This window comes from Eucyclogobius newberryi, unplaced genomic scaffold (genome assembly GCF_026437365.1).
Source record: "Eucyclogobius newberryi isolate DKJ021-1_F unplaced genomic scaffold, fEucNew1.0.hap1 SCAF_21, whole genome shotgun sequence".
Taxonomy (NCBI): domain Eukaryota; kingdom Metazoa; phylum Chordata; class Actinopteri; order Gobiiformes; family Gobiidae; genus Eucyclogobius; species Eucyclogobius newberryi.
The window spans coordinates 17,556,816-17,579,294 of NW_027315846.1; the positions used below are offsets into that span (position 1 = coordinate 17,556,816).

The 22,479-nt window shown below is 39.7% G+C and overlaps 1 protein-coding gene across 1 annotated transcript in view; it reads left to right on the forward strand.

Moving 5' to 3' along the window:
• Positions 1-22,479, forward strand: part of LOC140370945 (rho guanine nucleotide exchange factor TIAM2-like) — a 52,302-nt gene that overhangs the window by 10,407 nt on the left and 19,416 nt on the right. The window contains exons 4-13 of the mRNA XM_072458229.1: positions 361-585; positions 4,261-4,446; positions 5,302-5,445; positions 10,654-10,710; positions 14,892-15,059; positions 15,567-15,671; positions 15,753-15,831; positions 15,918-16,007; positions 16,353-16,562; positions 17,843-17,937. Of these exons, the coding sequence (XP_072314330.1) occupies positions 361-585; positions 4,261-4,446; positions 5,302-5,445; positions 10,654-10,710; positions 14,892-15,059; positions 15,567-15,671; positions 15,753-15,831; positions 15,918-16,007; positions 16,353-16,562; positions 17,843-17,937 (1,359 nt within the window). The remainder of the gene's footprint in view (positions 1-360; positions 586-4,260; positions 4,447-5,301; positions 5,446-10,653; positions 10,711-14,891; positions 15,060-15,566; positions 15,672-15,752; positions 15,832-15,917; positions 16,008-16,352; positions 16,563-17,842; positions 17,938-22,479) is intronic.

Consider the following 22,479-nt stretch of genomic DNA (forward strand, 5'->3'; position numbering starts at 1 on the left):
AATAAAACAGTGTCATATGGAGCTGACAAACGCCCAGAGGCAAAGCAAGATTCACAGTACGCAGGTTACATCCTAGTTTTTCCACTTACACATTTTGTTTGAATTGAGTCATTCTAGATCTCAAAGAAATGTTGGTGATGTTATGCCAAATGAATCATGCAAAATATGATGAAACAGATGATTAACAATGCATAAATTCAGTCCATAACAAGCGTGCGCTAATAATCCATCAAGTTTTCTTTGATTAGTCTGTCACAACTCAGACTACAGCTCATCTGATCTCATCTTCTCAGAAAACTATGGACATACTTAGAATTGGATCACATTAAAAGTAATTTATCTGTATTTTTGTGGTCTCAGGCTTCTAACCAGACAGACCTGGAGAACTGGGTGACGGCCGTCCACTCGGCCAGCGCCTCTCTTCTGGCCAAACGGCAGGGTAAAGAGGACACGGTGCGTTTGCTGAGGAGTCAGCTGCGAGCGCTGCTTCAGAAGACTGACATGGACAGCAAGATGAAGAAGATGGCCGAACTGCAGCTGACTGTGGTCCACGACCCCAAGAACCGCAAGGCTATTGAGAACCAGGTAACGCACAGGAATTTCATGTTTTTAACTTTATATTTTAAGACAAGGCACATTTGCACAGTTTAAGACATAGCAAAAAAGGTAAATAACAAAAGAAAAATTGTATGTGAGATATTGGCTTATTTAAATTATTATCATTATTTTTAAAAATCTATTATGCGATCAAAAAAGATTATAATGATTTTATTGTACATTTTTTTAGTGTCCCAATCTCTTTGTTATCTGAAATTGTGTTCCTGCCAAGAATTTCTAAATGCACATTAAACTAAAATGCAAAAACATATGAGCTTCTTTATCTGATATATTATCTGATATATTATTTATGGTCTTGGTAATAATTCTTCCTTTGGGGTTTTTGGAATTTGGGATGTATAATAGATTCAGAGTTTTTAAAAAGGCTCTCCACAAGCCACTCAGAATCAGAATCACAAAAGGTTTATTACCATTGTCAATGAACAGATTTCACAAACGTGACTTGTTTTGGTGATTCGGTGCAACATAAAACAATGAACAATGTTTAAACAACCTATATAAAATCACAATTTAAATCTGCTATGGGATGAAAATAAATATAGGCTATAAGATAAAAAATAAGAATGAAATAGACTGTAAATGAACTGAACAGTGCAATATTTCGGTCTCTGTGGGTGAAATGGCCTAAATGCATCAGTCCCAAAACGTTTCTCTGTTGAAACCCATGGGAACAGCTCAATCCCAGAGCATTAGATCGTGATTCCAGATGTTTTGGAGTAATGGTCTCTCTGTGTGCATTATCCTCTTCCTCCTCCTCCTCTGCACAGCCCCAGGGAGGAGCTAAAGCACCCAGCATGCCACTGTGGCCCACATACAGCAGATTACACTGGGTATAAAGAGCCAATAACCTAAAGCTCAACAACAACATTAATACTGGTAAAATGACAATAAGTGTTTGCAGGAGAGTGTGGGAAAGGTGAACTCAGTGACCTAAAATGTGCTTTCCGCAATACAGCTTGGTTTGCGTCTTATTATCTGCTCAAGACAGATTTGAGTTGAAAATGAAAGGTGACGAGCTGGCCCCTGTCGAGGGTGTCCCCCGCCTAAAGCCCAAAGTCACTGGGATAGGCTCCAGCGACCCCTAACGGGAACAAGCGGTAGAAAATGAATGAATTAATTAATACATGAAAGCTAAGATAAGAACCTTTAGTTGCTCCTTTAAATACTCTTATAATCTTCATAGTAACGCTCTTATTTACAGCTGTTATAGCTTTGTTGTTGTTGTGTTGCTTTTAATGGCAGTCAACTGAAAAGGTGCATTTACCGCCAAAACACATACGTCTTCAAAGTATGTGTTTTACGCTATAACGTTAAAAAGAAAAAAAGGGGAGTTTATTACCATCCTGTCCACCATGGGAACACGCTGTTTATGACAGCCAAGTTACAGCTATGGAGAGGCGAGCCATATAACTGTAAGAATGCCTGTACCATGGTATTTTCTATATATTTTTGTACTATAAGGTAGATACGTTAAAGGCCATTCTTTGGAACATTTCAGAAAAATGAATAAAAAAAAAAAAAAGCTCTATTTAGAAAATATGGTGACAATAGATGATAATAATAATAGTAATAATAATAATTCCAAAAACAAGGTTATCCTCACCAAATATTAGTAGTACAGCTATACTTTTGTATATATTTTATATACATATTTCAGGGTAGTTGCAAGATCTTTAATAAAAGTAATCCTATGGTTGATGTCTCATTAGCATTGCAAGATAGGGCCAACACAGCAGATGTGGTCTGCCCTTTAATGCTTCTGTTACACTGTGTTTCTTGCCCTAGTGACACAATTTATCTTACATCCAATTTTCCTTTTGGTTTCTGCTGCAGATCTCCGTATAGACAAATTCCTCCATGCAACCACCATAAATGGAAGCAGTCAGTCCTGCACCGCTGATGACCAATGAGCTTGTCACTGGGCTTATAGACTCTTAGACGACTAGTATGCAATGTGTCTGCTTCCAATTACCCTGGGATGCCACCTCAATCACAGGGTCAGAGTAGTGCAGGTCGGCGCGGGGAGAATAGCGCCTGGAGGCTGAGGTAGAGTTAGGCCTTTTTGTGGATCAACCAGGACTAAACTTTGATGTAGTAATACAACCCCCCCAACCCATCCATGTCTGTGCCAGAAGAGGTCTTTTGATGTCCCTACGTGCCCCCCTTAAATGCACGTGCCCTATGATCAAGTTTCATTGGAGGGCCTATTTTGCATTAGACCTATTAAGACAACAGATGTTAAAGTTGCCAAATAAGAAAAGATGGGAATCACTTACAAGGATTGCTCATTTGTGCCAGGGTTAATGGCTCCGAAATGCATGTAAATAATTTGTGAGTGCAGGGCAGATGGGATCTTGTGTTTAACTGATGATGTTGTTTGTCTAAAAGCTCCGATTCGGCCCAGTCTCAGAAGGCGGTCGACAAACGCTGACTGCATAAGCATTTTCGAGGGACAACAAAGATGCTCGCTGGAATAAATGTTCCAATTGAATTTCATGCTCACGGCTATTTTTGAACCATCCTGAATAAGGCTGCCAATATTTGGCTGTTGGTGTGAGATTATGTGAAAATTTGAGGCATTAGGGATTTTTAGTAGTAGGTACATTTTAAAACGATTAACGTTTGATGTAATTTAGATTTGTTTTTGATCCAGTCATGCACAGTAATAAAGGTAACATGATTACTGGAACACTAGTCGGAATAGAACTTGAAGTGATAATTGGTAATAATAAATGGTAATGATAAATAACAGAAGCCCCAGTTGCAGTTGTGATCATTGGAAGTAAAATAGCAATGTCTGTAGTTGTTGTAGTTGTAGTCGTAGCAGTAGTCACAGCTGAATTAACGCAATTTAATCCTCTACAAATGGGAAAAGACTCTATTATTCCAACTTCCCCACATCATAGTTAAGGCCAACTTTCCATATCTATGTGAATAACTGACATACCATACCCCAGATCACCTCAGAGATGTCCATCCTTTAAATGTCATTGACTCAAGGTCTATTAGTCCACCTGTGTTGATATATGAGCTCTTTCATGGCACATTGCACACAGTTTTACACGCTTCCATGGTGATTTGTGTGCGACTTTTCTGTTTACGAGGTTTAAAAAGTCAAAGGTCCACAAAGCACCGCCTGGGCCATTACTGCGCTGTGTAATGCTAAGAAATTCCATCAGGGTGAAATGTAATAGGACAACTCCACAAGGTGCACTATTGTAAATGAACTCAAGCCATTAAACCCAGTTGTTATGGCGGGTTGTTTAAGTAAAAGTGTTCCCATTAAAAGTTGTCTCCAGCCAAGCGACTAAGCACCTTCTAAAGCTTACATATGCAAACAGCAAGTGGACCAAAGAGGCTTTGAAATGTGTCTGTTTTTTAAAAGGTGTTTTTAAAGGTGGTCTGGACACTGTACTTTGCTTTCTAAATGTACATTAAATAGATCCAGGGATTTACAATGCATCACATCAGATGTGCAGTCATTGGTGCTATCAACCTATTTGCGCCCCCTCCTAACATCTGCAAGCAGTTACACCTAATAGGTTCTACTGACCCTGGGTTGCCATTGCCAATACAACTTTACCTCTCCTCTGCCCCTAAAAATGTCCACTAATTAAGATTTAAAACTTCTTTTTTTCCCAGATTCAACAGTGGGAACAGAACTTGGAAAGGTTCAACATGGATTTGTTCAGAATGCGCTGCTACCTGGCCAGTCTGCAAGGAGGAGAGCTGCCAAATCCAAAGAGTCTGCTAGCCATCGCGAGCAGACCTACCAAAACCACGCTGGCCCGTCTGGGAATCTTCTCTGTGTCGTCATTCCATGCATTGGTAAGAGACTGAAAAGGGTGTCTATTTTCCTTCATACTTCAATGTTACCCCATATTTTTGGCAGAATATTAATACAGTAGTAGCAGAAGGTTCTCTCTATTTAAAGGTAGGAGTTTGCCACCTGCTTGTCTCAGTGGAGAAATGTCATACCATACTGTGGTAGGGCTCGCCATTAGTTTTGAAATTAGTTTAGGATTCGGTTCAAAGTTCACATTTTAAACCACATACAGGAAATTGGACAAAAATACGGAAATAGCCCTGTGAACTGAAGACTAATAAAATAACCACATAAACATCTTTGTTGGTTATGGTGGAAATGATAATTGATAATGATGATGTTTTTTCCGATTTTGCTAATTACGTCCAAATTGCTATTTTAACTCGATTGGGATTAATTTTGCAGCCCTATACTGTGGAATATTCTAGGAAAAACCATAACATCTCCATAGAAACCAGCATGTGGCAGACCTTCCACCATAAAAGTTACATAGTACACCTTTAAGTGAATTGGAGCAATATTGCATCATATTTTGAAACAATACTTTTTGGGCTTACACAGTGTGAATGAATATGAAAGGGAAATACTTGTGCCTGTAAATGTGAATATATGAATATGTGAATAGCTGGTGCTGTTCCACAGTGTGTATTGCTCACTCACAGCCATGTTACAAAAGAAATCAGCGACTACTTGACTACTAAAGAAAGGAAAGTGTCAAACCTTTTGTATTTTATAAATAGCTGCCCCTTGTTACAGAACACCCACATTACTGAATTACAATGTAATTAAGATAACTTGCGAGGGTGACGTTTGAGTGAGAAATGGATGTCAGTGCTGATAAATGTGTATGTGTTCAGATTTGTTCACGAGATGAGGCGATTCTGAGGAGGCGTTCACTTTCCCTGACCTGCAGACAGCATAAGAGAGGTCTTTTCTCCTCCCTCAAAGGCTTGGACAACCTGACGAGGAGAGGGCGAGAGAAGAGGCCGTCTGCATCACAGGTACACACACCAAATTATAGGACTTTGAATGCACCATGGACGTCAACAAACTAGCACAGAGCAAGTGGTGATTATATTCGAAAGGCATAATCAAATATTGCACCTGTAGATGTGGTGTGTGTTATTTAGGTACAAATGAATAGAATAGGCTGAAACATTTTGTTACATTACCTCTGACTGATATTATATAGTACCGGTATATAAGTATTGTATAGAGCAGCGTTTCTCAAACTACTTGTCATTTATAGTGCTTTTTTCCTCCTTGAGTAATTCCTAAAACTACTGTGGCAATTGTTTCTTCCTACTTAAGGACATGTTTGGCCCCAGTTTAGTCCTTTTACAGACCTGATTTAGATCTGGTGGTACTCGAAAACCAAAATCTTTTCTTTGGTGGTGCTTGGAGTAAAAAGAGTATGAGAATCACTAGTATAGAGTAAATAATTGGAAATGAATTGTGTAAGGAGTGTCAGTAGTAGCATTTGAAGCGTTTAAACATCTTGCCATCAATGCCATGGTAACAAAAGTAATACTATGTAGTAATAAATGATGTTCTACTTGTTTAGTCACTGTGGTCATATAGCTAATTATAATAAACAACAAGTTCATTAGCTATGGTTTTGCTCATTTTTGCATCAAGTCTTAAAAGTGTCCAATTATAAGCATGATTTAGGCTTAAACAACAACACTTAAAATATTCCAGCGATTCTGTGTGGCTGAAGGCTTTTTCAAATCAGCAGCAAAAGTGTGCATAATTGTGAGTCTGAACTTAACCACTGCATGCGCTCATTACTTTTAACCAGGCCATTATTTATATGAAGAAAACTCAGTAGTGATTTTTCCTGCAGCATCATTTAGCTTGTGAAGTGACAGGAATCTCCTCTGAAACCATTAGTTATAAAACTCTTCAGGTGGTCTGGATTAGCCCAATTCTTAGTGCGGAATAATTCACTACACGTGTTTAGCAGTTCACAACCACATCCACACTCATTATTATACAGTGTCTGATTTTTAGCCCCAGTGCGCATAAACATTAACTAAACAACCAGAAAACATCTTGGTTTATTGCTCGCTTTACCCTGCTTGAGCACTGTTAAGAGAAAGCAGCTTAGAGTCATAATTACTATTTGACTTCAACTCTCCCCAAAGCAGAATTTATTAATTAGAAGTACACAAAGTCAGAATCCCCCGTGAAGTTTTAGTGCAAACCTCCCATCATTGAAGGAGCAGGGGAAGCATTCCTTACCCAGGTGCTTTGGGGCAAGGGGGCTGGAATTTTCTCCCAGCTTAGTAATTAGTCTCTTTATTTATTGATGCGGGAATCCACTACTCATGTTCACTCTAGACACACTGCAGAGAACGCTGGTGGTCTATTTTGAGGAACAGGAAATGCAAGCCTTGAACTGTGCGCAGAGGAAAACATTGTCTTTCCATTAGCTGTGGTGCTGTGCAGTTTGCAGGTTAGCGTTGTTAAATGCTAATCGCGCTCCCCGCTAAGTGACACCAAACTGTCTACAGTGTGTCCCAATTTGCTCTGCTCATCCATCAAGCCAAGCCACCCTGCTTTTTACTCTGCTTTACCCTGTTTTACCCTGCTGTGTTATCTTGTACGTTGTTATTTTTTGAAGGAAACTCCTACTAGTTTTAATGAAGCCCAGTTGTGATTCTCTCTCGCTCTCTTCATCTCTCCATCTCTCTTTCTCTCTCTCGTTCCCTCCCTCCCTCCCTCCTCAGTTCCGCAGACTCTGGCAGATGGCTGGTGTAAAGATGCTAAATATTAAAAAGCTTCCTTTTTCCTCTCGGGTCATCTCACCTCAAAGGCTTCCTTCAGTCTCTGTGATACGGGAGGTCTTTCCTGTTATGTGATTATTTTTGTGCACGGTCTATGTCGTCATCACAGCTGGTGGTGGGCTCTAGCTGTCTCTCTAGCTATTGATTTATTATTTGCAACTGATTGGAATAGGCAGATATATTTTAGACTACAATCACAACATGTAGTCACTGGTAGAACTAGGGCTGTTCAAATAATAAAATGTGAATAGTATCAAGATCCAATTATTTAAAATTGCCAATGATATTCTAGATGCTTTTTAATTGACATGTTTGCAGCCAATCCTCTGTTAGTAAAAGCATGTGATATATATTCAATGATATCGGTCTGACCTTTAATTGCATGTAATAAACTATTTACTGGCCGATGTTGGCCTTGAACATCTCATAATGTTTTATATTCATACAAAGGCTGTTCAGTAGTATCTTGCAGGATAGAATATTACAGAATGGATCCAGTTGTGCTAAGTTTCATGTGTTTTAAAGTTGTTAAAGAAGTTGTGTCACTTATATTAAGATCAAAGTACTTCTTCCGGCTATGACTATCGAGCCGAAACTTATTTAGTTTCCTTCTTGGGTCCACTTTCACTTGATCGCTCTCCTCTAACCCAGAACGTAATTTTTGTTTCACCCACAATTTAATCAAAATGTTCCTTTTACCTCACTTTAGTTCTCTCTCCTCCGATCTCTAAACATCAGAGAGCTCGCTTGCAGCCTTTGTACCACAATTTCCATACTTACTCATCTCTGTTGACGGAACCTAAATCCCATTTAGCCCTGCAACCCTGTCTCTGAGTGCCCTAGCCCTTAAGTCAGCCATGTTTCTCCTCTCTGTCTTCTCTTCCTGTCCGGAGTCGGGTGTAAACAGTGAGTGGCAGGTTCTGTGGGAAGTAGGCCAGGGAGATGTGAGGATTTGTGAGAGCGCTGGTGATGCACGCTAAATTTAGTCTACGTTTACAGAAATGCTTTTAATGTGCAAGTGCTGGAGAGGGAGAGTAACAGCGGGGTCAGAGGAGGGTTTGTGTGCACATGAGAAAGTGCAGAGGTAATCCGTGTAGGCAGATTCTTAGTTATTTTGATCCCATGTTTAGGTGTGTAGGTAAGTCTTCCTGATATAAGGGTTTGCGGCTTAATAATCCTTGGTTCAACGCGATCAATTTATTTGGTTTGTAAGCGGTTATGAGTTGTACAGTATGGCATCAGCAGTTTAAAGTTGTAAAATCTAGCAAGAATTGTAATGTCTCAATCTATGTAGAATGTATGTTTTTAAAACCAGCAAGCTATATTAAGACATTGTAATAATACTGGAATGGTCATTAATCTTGAGGTTGAAGATACTAACTTCAGGCAAATATGTACAGATTCAAGTTAATTGGTAAAAAAAAAGTGCATTAGTAATAGTAACATGTTGTGCACAGGAATGAAAGAAAATTAAAGATGTCATTGTTGTTTGGTCACAGACTCAATAATCATGAATAATCGTTAAATTGTGCTGTTTTCTCTCACAATACTCGTAACACTAAAATGTGACATCCTGACATCCCTAATAAGCAGTTTTGATCAGGAAAATCAAACCAAGAAACACGAAATTGTACGTATACGGGCCCCATCTGTCAATAAGCCTTTGTAACATGAGATATTTACACAGAAATAATGTCCATGGTAGTGATGCAGGGTTGTCTTTTGACCCGTCGGTCAGGTCTGGCCAAGAAAGTTTAATTTCAATGCAGCAGGTTCTAGATTGCAGACCGCCGTATAGCACATGTCTAGTATTCCGGTTTAACATGCACAAAATGTAATATAATGATCGACTATGTTATAGATTCATATTAAATACTACAAAAGGTTGTTCTAAACTTCGCTTTAGAGCCTGTGTATAAATATATAAGAACAGAGAGAGTTGGGTTCAATAAAGGGTTTGTGTGCGCTTGAGAAATGCAAATAGGTAATCCATGTCGGCAGATCCTTAGTTAAAATGTGATCCTCCCCTCATCCCTTCCTTACTGCAGCTCACCAGTAATTTAGCCCACAGGGATGTTTACAGCAACAAGACTTTGACTTCATGAGAGGACAAGAACTCCTATTTGTGTCATCATCTTGTCACTGATAATTCTTCTTTTGCCCAATGACAAAATATCCTCTGCAAAAATTCCCTGTCTGAGTGAGCGCGGCAGTCCCATCAGCCGAATAACGGATGGCTCGCTGTCACCACTGTGTTATAGACTTGTTAAAGTCCTCACACTCACCTACAAGCAGCCAGGCTTAGCCCCAAGCACGCACACACACTGCTCTGAGGCACACCTTTCAATCACTTGTAGGAGGCCGGGGGAGATCAAATGGAGTAAAACGGGGAAGGATTTCTAACACACTGGTGGAGATGGAGAAATTGTAGTTATTTTCACATAATAACCGACTGTCCACCTCTTTCTGCAGACATAAAACTGTGACTCCCAATACAGCTGTGATTGACTTAGGTTAGAGCATGCTACATTTATAAAATACATATTTGTCGCCGACCTGTCAGATTTGTATTCTGGTGATTAGTACACATATAATCTTTTTGTTTTTTTTATTGTCTTTTTGTGTTTTGTTTGTGGAACTTTTATTTAATTGATGTATTTTACAAATACAATCACAAAAAAGACAGAGGGAGAATCAGTTGTTTTTTTAATTAACCTTGAAGTAAATATTTTCCAATTGTTATTCGAGTTCAGTCTTAACATTTTTGGACTACTTTTCTTTCCTTCTACTAAAAGTAAAATTCCAAATGTATTAATTTGTATCCGGCACAGTGTTTAGCACTTTTCACAGCAGCTGGGATTGATTGGCACGGGACCTTTCTGTGTGGAGTTTGCATGTTTGCCCCGTGTCTGCGGAAAACATACTAAAAACATGCATAATAGGCTCCTCCCCTCAGTTGGACTTTCCTGGTTAAGTAAAGGTCAATAAATAAATGAATCCATCTATTGATTCCATTGCTGAAGTTTTATTACCCAGATACGTTGTTTGTTTTAAAGTTCAGTTGACTTTGTTCATCTCAGACCAATATTTATGAACAGGTGGGCAATCCCAAAACCCATAATAATGATGAATGACATGAAATATAATCTTTATTTCAGTACATTCTGTGTCACCATTAAATATTTTGTATTTATCCAAACAATTGTGTCAGAACCCTGGTAACCCTTTCACAAATACAGAGCAAACTACTATTGCACTAGACCGCATCAGAGCTTTGAGTCACCACATGTACTTTTTAATCATCCACATAATCATACCACATGCGTCCACTGTTAGAACCCAACTCACTCATGACTCAATCAGCATGGTGCCCCTGACTCTCGTATTCTGCTCTTCTGAATGTCTTTCTCTTCCTTCCAGATATTTGATGGCGACTGCGTTGGTCAACCGTGTAACTTCCCGCCCAGAAGTTCTGAGGTGAGGCATTACACAACAGTCCCAAAAGCATGATTTATCTGATGGAAAATCCTCTAGCATCTGTCCATTCAGTGGAACAAATGTACGTATTGGATTACAGTTTGAACATGGCGCAGTACTGTACCTTGTGCCATGACCTCAGCTGACTGACAGTGACTGACCTGTGTGAAGGTATTGCTGACATGTGTATTACTCGTACAACATGGAAGCTGAAAATCAATAATGTCAAGGTGTAGGTGCAAGATAAGAATGAAGAATCTGACAAGAATTATACAGGGTTTGAGAATAAATTCTCATTTTTTCTTTCTGTGTTTTTTTGTTTTTGCTTTGCTACACTCTTTGGATGGCACAAATGGATCATAGCCGTAAAGCGTCACTCAATTAAACAACATCCTATGAGATCGACTGTTTAACACACTCCATTATAACGTGATGTGTTGCTGCTTGCACAAATAAAATGTAAAAACTAATGACACTGTGACCACTGTCCCACCGGATGCTATAATTCACACACAAGTCAGTGGTGATGGTGAATGCGGTTACTGTGAAAAAGCAGTCGTTGTACCAGAATATAATGAGATCTAAGAGCAGTTTAGGGGAACAGTACAGGCTTTCATTGGGGTAACTTTAACATAGGCGTAATTGCGGCTGACTCCTTGTGGGTGAGTGCTGGTCTTTAGTTTTGTCCCAACTGAGTGTGAGAAAAACAGAGCGTCAACAGAAAGCGTTTTGATTTAGTGGGGATTAGGATTGTTGAGGGCAGGAATTGGAGAGAGAGACAGGGGCCATGCAGCGCCATTGATTTTTGTCGACACATACAGTTCCTTCTATCAGTCCTGATGACTTCGCCTGTTGTCCTACTTTGGTCCCAAATCCCCTCAAATACACTATTAAGGCATCATTTTCTTCTAATATTTTTGAAGTAAAGCCAAAGGAAGGGGGAGTTTATATGTAATATCTTGTGTATAGGTCATAAGTGTCCCTACTTACAGCTCATACCTGCCATATGCTTCTTCGGCTGACTTTCTCTATAGGATCTATTATGAAGCTGACTTTTACAAAAGAAAATTGTTCACTTAGATCGAATGGACATTTAGTTTGTTTTACATTTTATAACCCTTTGTTTGAATGAGGGAAACCTAACCTTCTTGCGTTTGACAAAACTTTTAAAGTGGCATATTGTAATAAGAACCTCGTGAGAACTAGTTTAGTCACAATTTAATTGAAGGGACAATGTAAAACGACACTAAGCTTGTGCAGCACCAGATTGTAGTAAGTAGCTAATTTCCATCTGCAGTCCCTGATTGACAAGAATTAATAAATGATACAGTGCAAACAAAAAACATTCAAGATAATTTCACAGAGTCCACATACACTGACCCAAATACACTCACACACATAAGGAGTATACTTGACCTACCAGTTTCACTTTGCACTATTAAAACCATAGTCCATAAAATACATGAAATACATATCACAATACATTTGTTAATTTGTCCTGGTAATTTTTTTCGATTATTCACAGTAGTGTACTGTTACATATATTTGCATATTACACACACATTTCCGCAGTATGTGGTGTTGCATGTCATAAAACGGTTCACAACAGGGAGCTACATTAGGCTTATTATAAGGGGGAGAATGTTTAATTGTTAATGCTGACAAGATTGATTGTTCCAAAGCCACGTTTTAAGTTCCACAGAGAATGTTGAATAGTTTGTTTGACTTTTTAGTTCAGGAGGGAGATTTTTCCACTCCTTTATTGCGTTATAGGAGAAGGCTGTTAGTGCAAAATGTAGTTTTTGGGGTGCACGGTGGCAAGTGGAGTCTGCATGTCCTCCCCGTGTTACCGTGGGTTCTCTCTGGGTTCTCCGGCTTCCTCCCACCGTCCAAAGATATGCATGTGTTAGGCAAAATTGGCAACTCTAAATTGGCCCTAGTGAGTGAATTTGAGAGTGAATAGTTATCTGTGTGTCTGTGTCTATGTCTATGTCTGTTGGCCCTGTGACAAGTTGGCCACTGTCCAGGGTGTACCCCGTCTAAGGCCCAAAGTCACTGGGATAGGCTCCTGGCACACTGGCCCCTGGTGGTGGCTCTGGAAGTCACTACAGATGTGAACAGAAGAGGTATAGAGTTATTTCTGTATTTTTGTAAGACATGGAAATGGTGTCTAAATTATGAATAGCAAATTTAACCAAACATGTATTTATAAAACACTTTCTGAGGCTATTTAGTCTCTACTCTACTTACCTGTAAGATTATGGTATTTCCATTGAGTTCTAGTTCCATTTTGCATATATATATATATATATATATGCAAAAAAAAAAAAAATATATATATATGGTAAGCGGTAGGTAAAGAGCATGAGAGATTTTGAGTTTTTACAGATTTATAGATTTAAAAGCCAAATGTCATATTGTTAGTCTATAAATCCTTTGAGGTTACCAGGGCCAACTTTGTTTTCAAAATCCGACGTTGCCTGCCTTTAATAATCATTTTGTGCTTCACTCTAGCGACATCTGGGCCAAGAATTAACTGTCCAACTGTGTGTTTAGTGTATCCCACAATCCCAGAGGCTTGACAGTTGTAAGAACAGGAGGCCTGGATCTTACATTAATCCACTGCAGGTTTTTAAGGATTGCTCTTTTCGTGGACACAAAAGCCCAAAGTCTGTCTACTACACAGCCCTGAACATTCTCATCAGAGGCTCCAGGAATGAAATGTGCTCACGTCACCTGCTCCGACATCCTGATCCCTCTGTCTGTGTCGCTGCCTCTCTCCACACTCCACTGCCCATCAATTCAATACACACAATGTCCAGGGCCTGAATCTGGACTCTGAGGAAACAAGTGCTGGAACTTGCCCCTCTGTGGTACATTCTTTCATAATTGTGAAGAGGAAAAAGGGTCAATACTGCTTTGAGGTGTTTTAAATTAGTCATAATGTGTTTCCTTTGTAGGACTGTCTTTGTGTTCCACTTATAGTCCTATTCAGATGACTAAGAGGGGTTAATACATATATACTGTAACTTCTTGGACATTACCAGTAATTTCGAGTTCTTTGCACTGTGACCATGCAACTATTAGCCAATCGCAGCTCTTTTTCCATTAATAACTGTAATATGCATTAGTAACATTGACAGACTATTATGACTATTATTATGTTTTGTTATTTTGCCTTGACCAGCAGAAGTTAGGCATGAAAATGCCATATAAAAAAAGTTTACAATCCACTTTATTTAATTTGACCAACAGGAAACAATCTAAACAAAAATAAAATCCTAGTTGACATCTAAATTTGATAATATTATCCTGTTTGATATGCATTTGTCAGCTTTTGCAACGTTACCACTAGCAGCCAGTACTGTGTGTCCTGTGTCTCCATAAGTTTACATGGTCAGACATGCTGCTGCTCTGAGTTGGTGGTCTTGGATTGGTCTGAGCGTTTCCCTGCTTCCCTCAGCCTTGATAATTGTGGTCTTTCCCCACCAGAGACATAAAGTCGCAACCAAAACCCCAACCTCCCCAAACATTGAGCACCCCTTTAAATACCCTGTCCAAAACCTCACTGTCTCTGCCACCAACAAATAATTACCTTTAAATCCTTGCCTTTGAAATAGACTGGCACCAATGTATTGCATCACGGGCACTTATGATTGCTTGTGGTTTTGGGTATTGAGTGGGCCGATATCATTGAGACGTCTAGACATGTCTACATGGTCATTATGAGGACTATTATTTGAAGAAACTGCAGTCAGAGCTGTCATATGAATCGTTGAAAGTCTATTTCTTTGACAGTTCTGCTTGGTTGTTTTAGCCACGGCCAGTCATTTACACTAATGGAAGTGTCGGTGTAATCCCTCATTCGTCCAGGCGTGTTCCATAGTAGAAAAGGCTTCAGTTGTAGTCATCTGGACTCAGTTAGAAAAAATAGACGTTTCGACTCTCATCCAAGAGTCATTGTCAATAAAAGAATTTAGATCGAGAACTCCGATATTAATACTGTTCTGTGGTAAGACCCGCCCATTGGGCGGAGCCTTCCTGAACTAATGGAAGTGTATTGATTTGTGGGCTGTAACTCAGCGTCTGCCACATTCACTCGTTTAGGCCCCTCCCATTCTCTGTTTACTTCCTCCTCCTTCTGCCCCCCTTTCACCATCTTATTTATGCTTTCTTTACAGAGGCTGGACGTCCTGAGCAGCATCTACTCAATGTCGCCCCCTGAAGGTGGAGTAGGGGACAGCGCGGCAGATATGGTCATGTGCGTTCACATGCCAGACAGCTTGACAGTCCAGATTCCTGTCAGGACAGAGCAGACAGCGGCTGACCTTCTTTCTGTGGCATGCAAGGTTGGTTTGCAAAGAATCTCAAGCTACTTGAATGTAGATTTTTTATTTATTCATAGTGCACATTTCATACAAAAATGAAACAAAAATGTGCTTTACAGAGAAGGCAAGAAAACTCCCATTAATAAATACCAGACTATTAATGTTTTCAGCAACATTAGAACTTGTATCAGTGAATAGTGATAGTAATTGCAAATAGTAAACAGTAATCTTTTTCATCATTGTTTAACTTTTCTCGTCTCAGGGGCGTAACCATCACACATCTATTCACCCATTATCTGACTGACTTTTACAGACGCACACAAACACACGCTACTGTCCCTTTGGAGGAAGCTCTTCTGTTTAGTGCAAAATGTTCATCATAATTGTGTAAGGCCTGAATAATTCACGCCTCGGCCATGCTGCAGCTGTTGTGCGAGGCGTCGCCGTGTGAACTATGTGGGGAACTATGTGTGTCGCTACATTCACAGCTCTGAATACTCTGAATACTGCGTTTTTTTGTGTTGATAGGTAAAACAGCTGGATCCTCGTCGGCACTCCTTACGCCTGCATAGGATGGTAGGACAGGAAGTGGAGGTCAGAAATGTGTCACATGATGAGGTCCTGGACAACCTGGTGAGGGTCCAAATAACAAGGATATACTCTACAAATCTGAAGTCAATGCACTTTTGCTGATTTGTTTAATGCCGGTCGTAGGTCAGTGATCGGCTGGAGGTGGTGCCTATTAATATGTTTACTCTGCACATGAGCAAGCCGAGCAACGTACAAGATTTCGGTGAGTCAGCGTTAAACTCATCTTTTGTTCTTACCATATGTTAAATTATGCACATTTTTAATACCTTCCCCATCGTCTCCTGACAGTTTTTGCAAACTCTGGGTACGCAGATGGCCAGAAGAACTGCAGGATCTTTGTCAGTGAGGTGCCTTCAGATGGGCTGGCCTATCGTCAAGGTGCTTAACTGTCCATTGTGCCGACAAGTGTGTTTTCAGATTTGATGCTTCTGTACATGTCAATTGTCAGGAACATTTTCACCAGAACTGCAGAAGATACACTAAAAAGTCCTGGGATATAGTGGTCCTCCCATAAATCCCATACTACTCTTGTATAAATATTGAAAAGTGGTTGAATATGACTTTAGAAACAATGATTTATTACAACTTAAATGCTGAACACAATCGTTCCTATAAGCTGATCAGTTGTAATTTAAATTTGCACTTCAGTGATAACATTATTCTATTTAATGTATCATCTCTGTTTGTTAGTACTTGTATATTCTAAACTGTGTTTTCCTCCAGGTCTGCGCAAAGGGGATGAAATCCTTGTCATAAATGATCAGCGTGTCTCCAGTGTGGACCTGGCTCTGATCCTGACCCTGTTCTCTGAGCAGGAGTTTCTTAACCTTTGTCTGAAGCGGAACGTCCCAAAACAAGCTCCGCCCTTTGATCTCATGGCACCTCCCTGCGGACCTGTGCCCAAGCAGCACCACCGGGCCAAGTCTTCCTCAGGTAAATTCTATGCAAACTCAAAACCACCAACTTGACCGGCAAACATTTAAATCTCGTCACAGTTTCGAGTTGCACATTTTTTCACTTGTAAATGTTGTTTCTCAAGGGAGCACAGTGTGACGATGGTGCGACAAAAAAACACAAAAAGGGATTATTTTTGCAGGTAGTTTACATTTCAAACTAATTGCTCTGCTCTATGACGCAATAGCTATTCAATTATTCAAATTATCTGGGTATACACTAATTGTAATTGCCTTTTAAGCTTCTGTAGAAAGCGAGGTCTTTTCTCACCTCAGCCACATTTACATACAGACAGAAAAATACTTCCTTTCACTTCTCTCCGACTTCTGCTTCTGAGAGCTGACTCACTTTGTTAAAAAGTAAATGGTGGACGGTTTTGTGTGAAGTTTGTTTTGCTTGGTCGTGCATCCTCCCGGGGCGAAGACAGAACCAGAACATCGTGGGGTTTTGACCACGCTGGGCTCATTACAGTTTGCAAACATGTAGCTGGCTGTCATCTGGTTTGGCAATGTGCTGTGTTGATTTAAAGCAAAAGGTAAGAAATGAGATGCAATTTTGATGTAGAAACTAGTTAGAGCTTATTGACAATTTCACACCAAACCTGTATGAAATGTAAAACTATGTAAACTGTTATATGTGCTGTCAAAAACGATTGTAATGTGGTCCTTTTTGCTGCCAACGTGAAGTGTCATCCTAATAATAGTAATTAGTTAGTGAAATATTTCCCGATTCAATTGGACACAAAAGGATTAATGACTTGAAGGCCTCATTACTGTAAATGGTGTGATCAAAGGAGCCTGCGGTTTTCCTCTCCTTCGTCTCTAGAGGGCGTATTGTCCCAGGCTGGATGATGAGGAGCTGTGGTGAATTGACACATTTAACATATGCATCTGCTAGTTTTCACATTCTGTCGCTTATCTTCTAATCTGTCCCTCTGAACGTATACTCTTAATTATGTAGACAAATATCAGAACTGCTCTGGTCTCGTTAAAATTTCCAAAACGTGTGATTTTAATGACGTTATTTATATAAAAAAAATCTCTGTATTGTTATGAATGATAACATTGGTAGAAATGGCAACCGCATTGCTTTCTCTAAGTAATTGTTTGTCAAGTAAATACTTTGTTGGTACACAAACACAGACACACAAACACAGACACACAGACACAGACACACACACAGAGACACACACACACACACACACACACACACCACAAACACACACACACACACATTTACTGTATTGTCTCTCCTTCCAGATGTGCTCTGTGCTGCTGACGCTGGTGCTCCCCCCTGCGTAGGACCGGAGATTGGTCACTCCCACTGCGCACACAGGCCCATACAGCACAGCAAGGTAGGAGGGGCTAAAAACACAAACTGCTGCAACGCTTTCTATTGTCTCCTTATAGACACAGAGACAGACCTGTCCACTCAAATGTGCCTGGGCCCTCTTGGAAAGTCTGATATAGGCTTGTCAAAAGTGGCACCAATTCACAGCATTATCATAATTGGGATACTTAGCCATGGGTGTAAATACAGCTTATTACTGTCACACAGAAGGGATGTCTAGCACTCCCACATTTTAAATTTATCTAAGCCTCAAGGTGAAGATACATAAACAACTCTCTATTTTCTTACATACTCACTAAAGCCTTAAAACCATTTATTATTGTACAATTTATTTTCAGAAATTCAGAAAGACATAGTATTCTTTTTGGGGGGTTTAGTATTAAACTAGAACGCACATAGATCATGACTTTAAATGTTGTTCATTGTAAGCTGTAATATTGGTCTCAAACGGCTCAAAAAATGTAAACAATCCTTTAACTGGTGAAGACTGCAGTACTTTTTCACAGTGGCATTTCACTGTAACAAGTGTCGGATTTGTATTAACTTTTTTAAATAGTTGAATCATGGTTATATAGTCTTTTTGGAATACTTGCAAATAGGTACAGTAAAGGGAGATACGGGGTGGCTGAAAATATTTTTTTTCTGACTGCTCAAGCCTCAAATGCAGGATTACTTAAACATGAATCAATTTAAAAACAAGTGAGAAATCAAATGAAGGAGGAACACTGCTATAACAGGGTTAATCATCACATTTAAAAACAAGTGAGTAATCTAATGAAGGAGGAACACTGCTATAACATGGTTAATCGTCACATGCAATTGATCACATGCAATGGTATTTATGTATTTATTTTTATCTTTATTATTTTTTCCCTCCATCCCTTGTTGGGTTTTGTCTATGGGAGTTTTTGTTTATAAGAGATCTTCTACTGAAAGTGTTTTTCAAACTTCCTATAAGTGATCTGTTCTTTTCTTCTGTATCTACCTCTGTATCTACCTGCGTTGCACCAATGAAATTTCCCCATGTGGGACAATAAAGGAATATCTTATCTTATCTAAAAGCTCATTAAAGTCCTTTTTACATAATAAGTCCCCTTTAAACGTTCCCAGCTCACAAATCTCAGACTGGGAGCATTTCTTCATCTCGATGCATTATGACAGTCATGTATTTATATTTATGCCCATGTATTTGATGTGAGGCAACTTCAGCCATTAAAAGGAGCTAGAGCCTATTCCCATGGGCTTTATGCATGAATGTTGTACGAATGGAATATGGAATACCGTAATTCGCTTGCTGGTCATTATAGAAACTGATTGTGTGTGGTCATTAGGAGACAGCATATGTTAATGTATGGATGTAGCTGGAAGCTTTAAGGGTAATTAAATAGTGCATATCAGAAGAGTAGTCCTTTTGATAAATAAAACTGAAAGGGAAATGTATTCTGAATGAGAGCGATAGAGACAAAAGATTGAGTTAATTTGTAGAAATGCTAATGTAATAATAGTCAAAGTAGCAGATCAAATTGTTGGGATAGTTATAGCAAATAATATTCACTTAAATCCAGAACAGTATGTTTTCTTATAGTCAACTGTTCCTGCAAGTTCCAGTGCCGTTTGATGCACTTTTCTCAATTTGCTTTTGGCTTTTCCCTCCTGTTTTTTGCCTCCTAGCATGGAATGATTAGCATATTATTTGATTTCACATCAAGGACTTTTCTTTTCACTTACTGGAGCTTGGAAATGGCACAATTTGTCCACTGGCATGTTATCTTTTTGCAGCATGATTTACCTTCCTTTTATGCAAATGTGTCTAAATTTAAAATCGCCAGCAGTGCGCCCTCTGCTATGATAGATTCAGCGATTGCAAAACGAGGCCACATGTGAAAGATTGTTAATTGCCACTGCTCCAGGCTCTGCTCTAATTGTCTGTGTCAGAAGATGCCATGCTGTGTCTGACCTCAGATCAGCCTGGAGGTGGATTAGAGAGGACAACTTGCCCTCTCCTCCTCTCCATTCACGCTCCCCTCTTTTTGTTTGCCCGGCGACATTAGTCAGTCCCACTGTGCTCAGATCTGCACTGCACCACTGCCGCTGCTCAGCTCCCTGCCGGCTTTGTCTACAGCATTGAACAGGGAAATTGAAGGTGTGTGCATAAATAAGAGAGGGCTTTATGTATTTGTGTGCTGCTGATGTTGCCAGTTAAAACGTGGCTGTGTGCCTTCATTTGGAATAGTCAGCCACTGTGAAGGCGACAAAAAAGAAAATCCCAGGGTGCGATATCGGGACTGGTAAATCAGATTTTGAGTGGAGTTTAATAATCATTGCACAGACTTTGGTTTGTTCCGTGAGGCGAAAAGGCAAAAAAAGCTCAAGGAGTCCAATAGAAAGTATTCATCAGCACTTGTAATGTACGTGTGAGCCGTGAAAGTCAATAGCAACGAACTGGAAGGAATAATTTTAAGCCACTTGTCGCAGCATGTAATCAGCCTCACCACAGCGCCTACCTTTGATTAATTGCTCGGTTGCATTCCAATTTGCACTTATTACACAAGAGAGATTTGTGTACGTCTGGGTTGGGACGCTTACTAAGCAGTGTTAGCGTTTAGCAACAGGATGGTGATCCCCGTTCGAATGAGTTAACCTAATGATTTCGTTCAGGAAAAGCCATTGCAATTGGTTTGTTGGAGCATTTACGAGCCTAACCAATCGATTGCCGAAAGTCAACCCAATTGGTCCCACGTACGTCCCCTGGGCAACGCTGTGTTGAATTGATTAGGTATGCGCTGCAATGCTTTCGAGTCGAATGGTGAGCGTGTACTTCCCGAAATATGATGGTGTCTTATTTTGGTGTTTTTTAAAATGGGGGGAAATCTCACTCCAAATATTGAAGAGTTGTAAAAAACAAAAGAGCATTTACCCCTGAACTCGTAGATTTAATAGTGACCATATCTTTACTTCCCTTACTACAAGGTTGGATCACTTTTAGTCATTTATCACTTTTAGTCATTTATATCTCAAGTATTTTTTGTACATACACATTTCATTTTTTTATACGGTAACTCTTTTTTTTATTGGAACAGACACAAACATGAAATCCTCTTAAGCACTCTTTTCATATTTTCCTCATTCATGGTTGACCTTGAGCTCCACATTGTGTTGGAACATATTTTTCTTCGTCCCGTGGTGTAGCCTATTGAAATAAAGGTTAGACTGTAGACAGCAGACGTATTAAGCTACTTTGCTTTTCCCAGACAAGACATTCTAAATGGACTAATGTGGGGCTCCATCTGACTGTCACTACATACTCACATATGTTGTGATTGGGAGTAGTAGTAGCTGTCAACATTAAGGGAATATAATAATAATGAAACTGGTAATAGGACACGCTTCTTTTCTTAAACAATCTCTTAAGTGATTTTTGTTTTAACAATTTATGAGCTGGATTGTGTTAAATGTAGATGTAAATGTGTCATGGGAAAGCTTTAACGTGATTTAAATTTGACAATTTTCAGTGTACATTTAATACCAGTGTACAAAGCAAAATGATGATGGACGACGTGACGGAAAGCACTATATTGGAAAGATAAGACAAAATAAAAAAAACTGAAATGGTCTCTATCATTTCACGCTCAATTGTTACTGTCATTTCACTGAATCAAAAATCTGTAAATGTTTGTCCCTATTCCTACCAAACTTTCCAGACCTTTTGCATGTCTGGGGATCACTACGGATGGCGTATGTTATGACTAAACCTTTCAGCCTCCATCTGCCTATGAAAGGACTGTTAATCTGGGCTTACCTCTGTAACTGTAGTTAATACTATCGATCTCTGTTAGTCTAGCCCACTGTACACTGTAGTAGTCCAGTTGGGAACACAAAGCAATGGATGATAATAGAGAGGTTTCCTGATGCGCGGCGGTCGTCATGAGCACTCCAAACAACCACCAATCCTCAATTGACCAGTCAGCAGCCTTGGACTCGCTCCTCGCCGTGTGTGGGGTCTGGCTGCCAGGGTTGAGGGCTCAAAAGACGGACCACTTCCTTGGACCGGTTCTGACTGGTCTGGGATGTCAACTGAAAGAAAAGCTTGCTTGTCTGGCAGAGGAAGTGTCTGCTTGCCTGCCCTGCCAAAGGAATGTCAAAGGAGACGAGAGGATGGTAAATATGGTGTCTCTTTGGTGAAGGCAGGTTTTAAAATTAGGCTAGAAAAGACAAAATTTATCTACTTGTTTATGTATCTATTTATTAAACACATAGGCTGTATTTGAAAAGGGCTTAAAACCTTTGTCAAATCCGTTTGCTTACCAAAACATGCCACTTTTTTATGTGCTGTGGCCATATTCTTTCTACAATTAACCAAGACAGTGGATTCTCTGCATGGCTATAGATAATTAAGTTGCGTCTTTACCGTGTTCCATGTCATGGCTGTGAAATGGCCTTGGATCCAGTTTACCCTTGTGCTGTAAAGTCTATTATCTCTTACCCATCGCCATGTCTGCGCTGTAGTCAACTGTGTATCACCAGATGGAGTGTTTCCAGGTTTCAA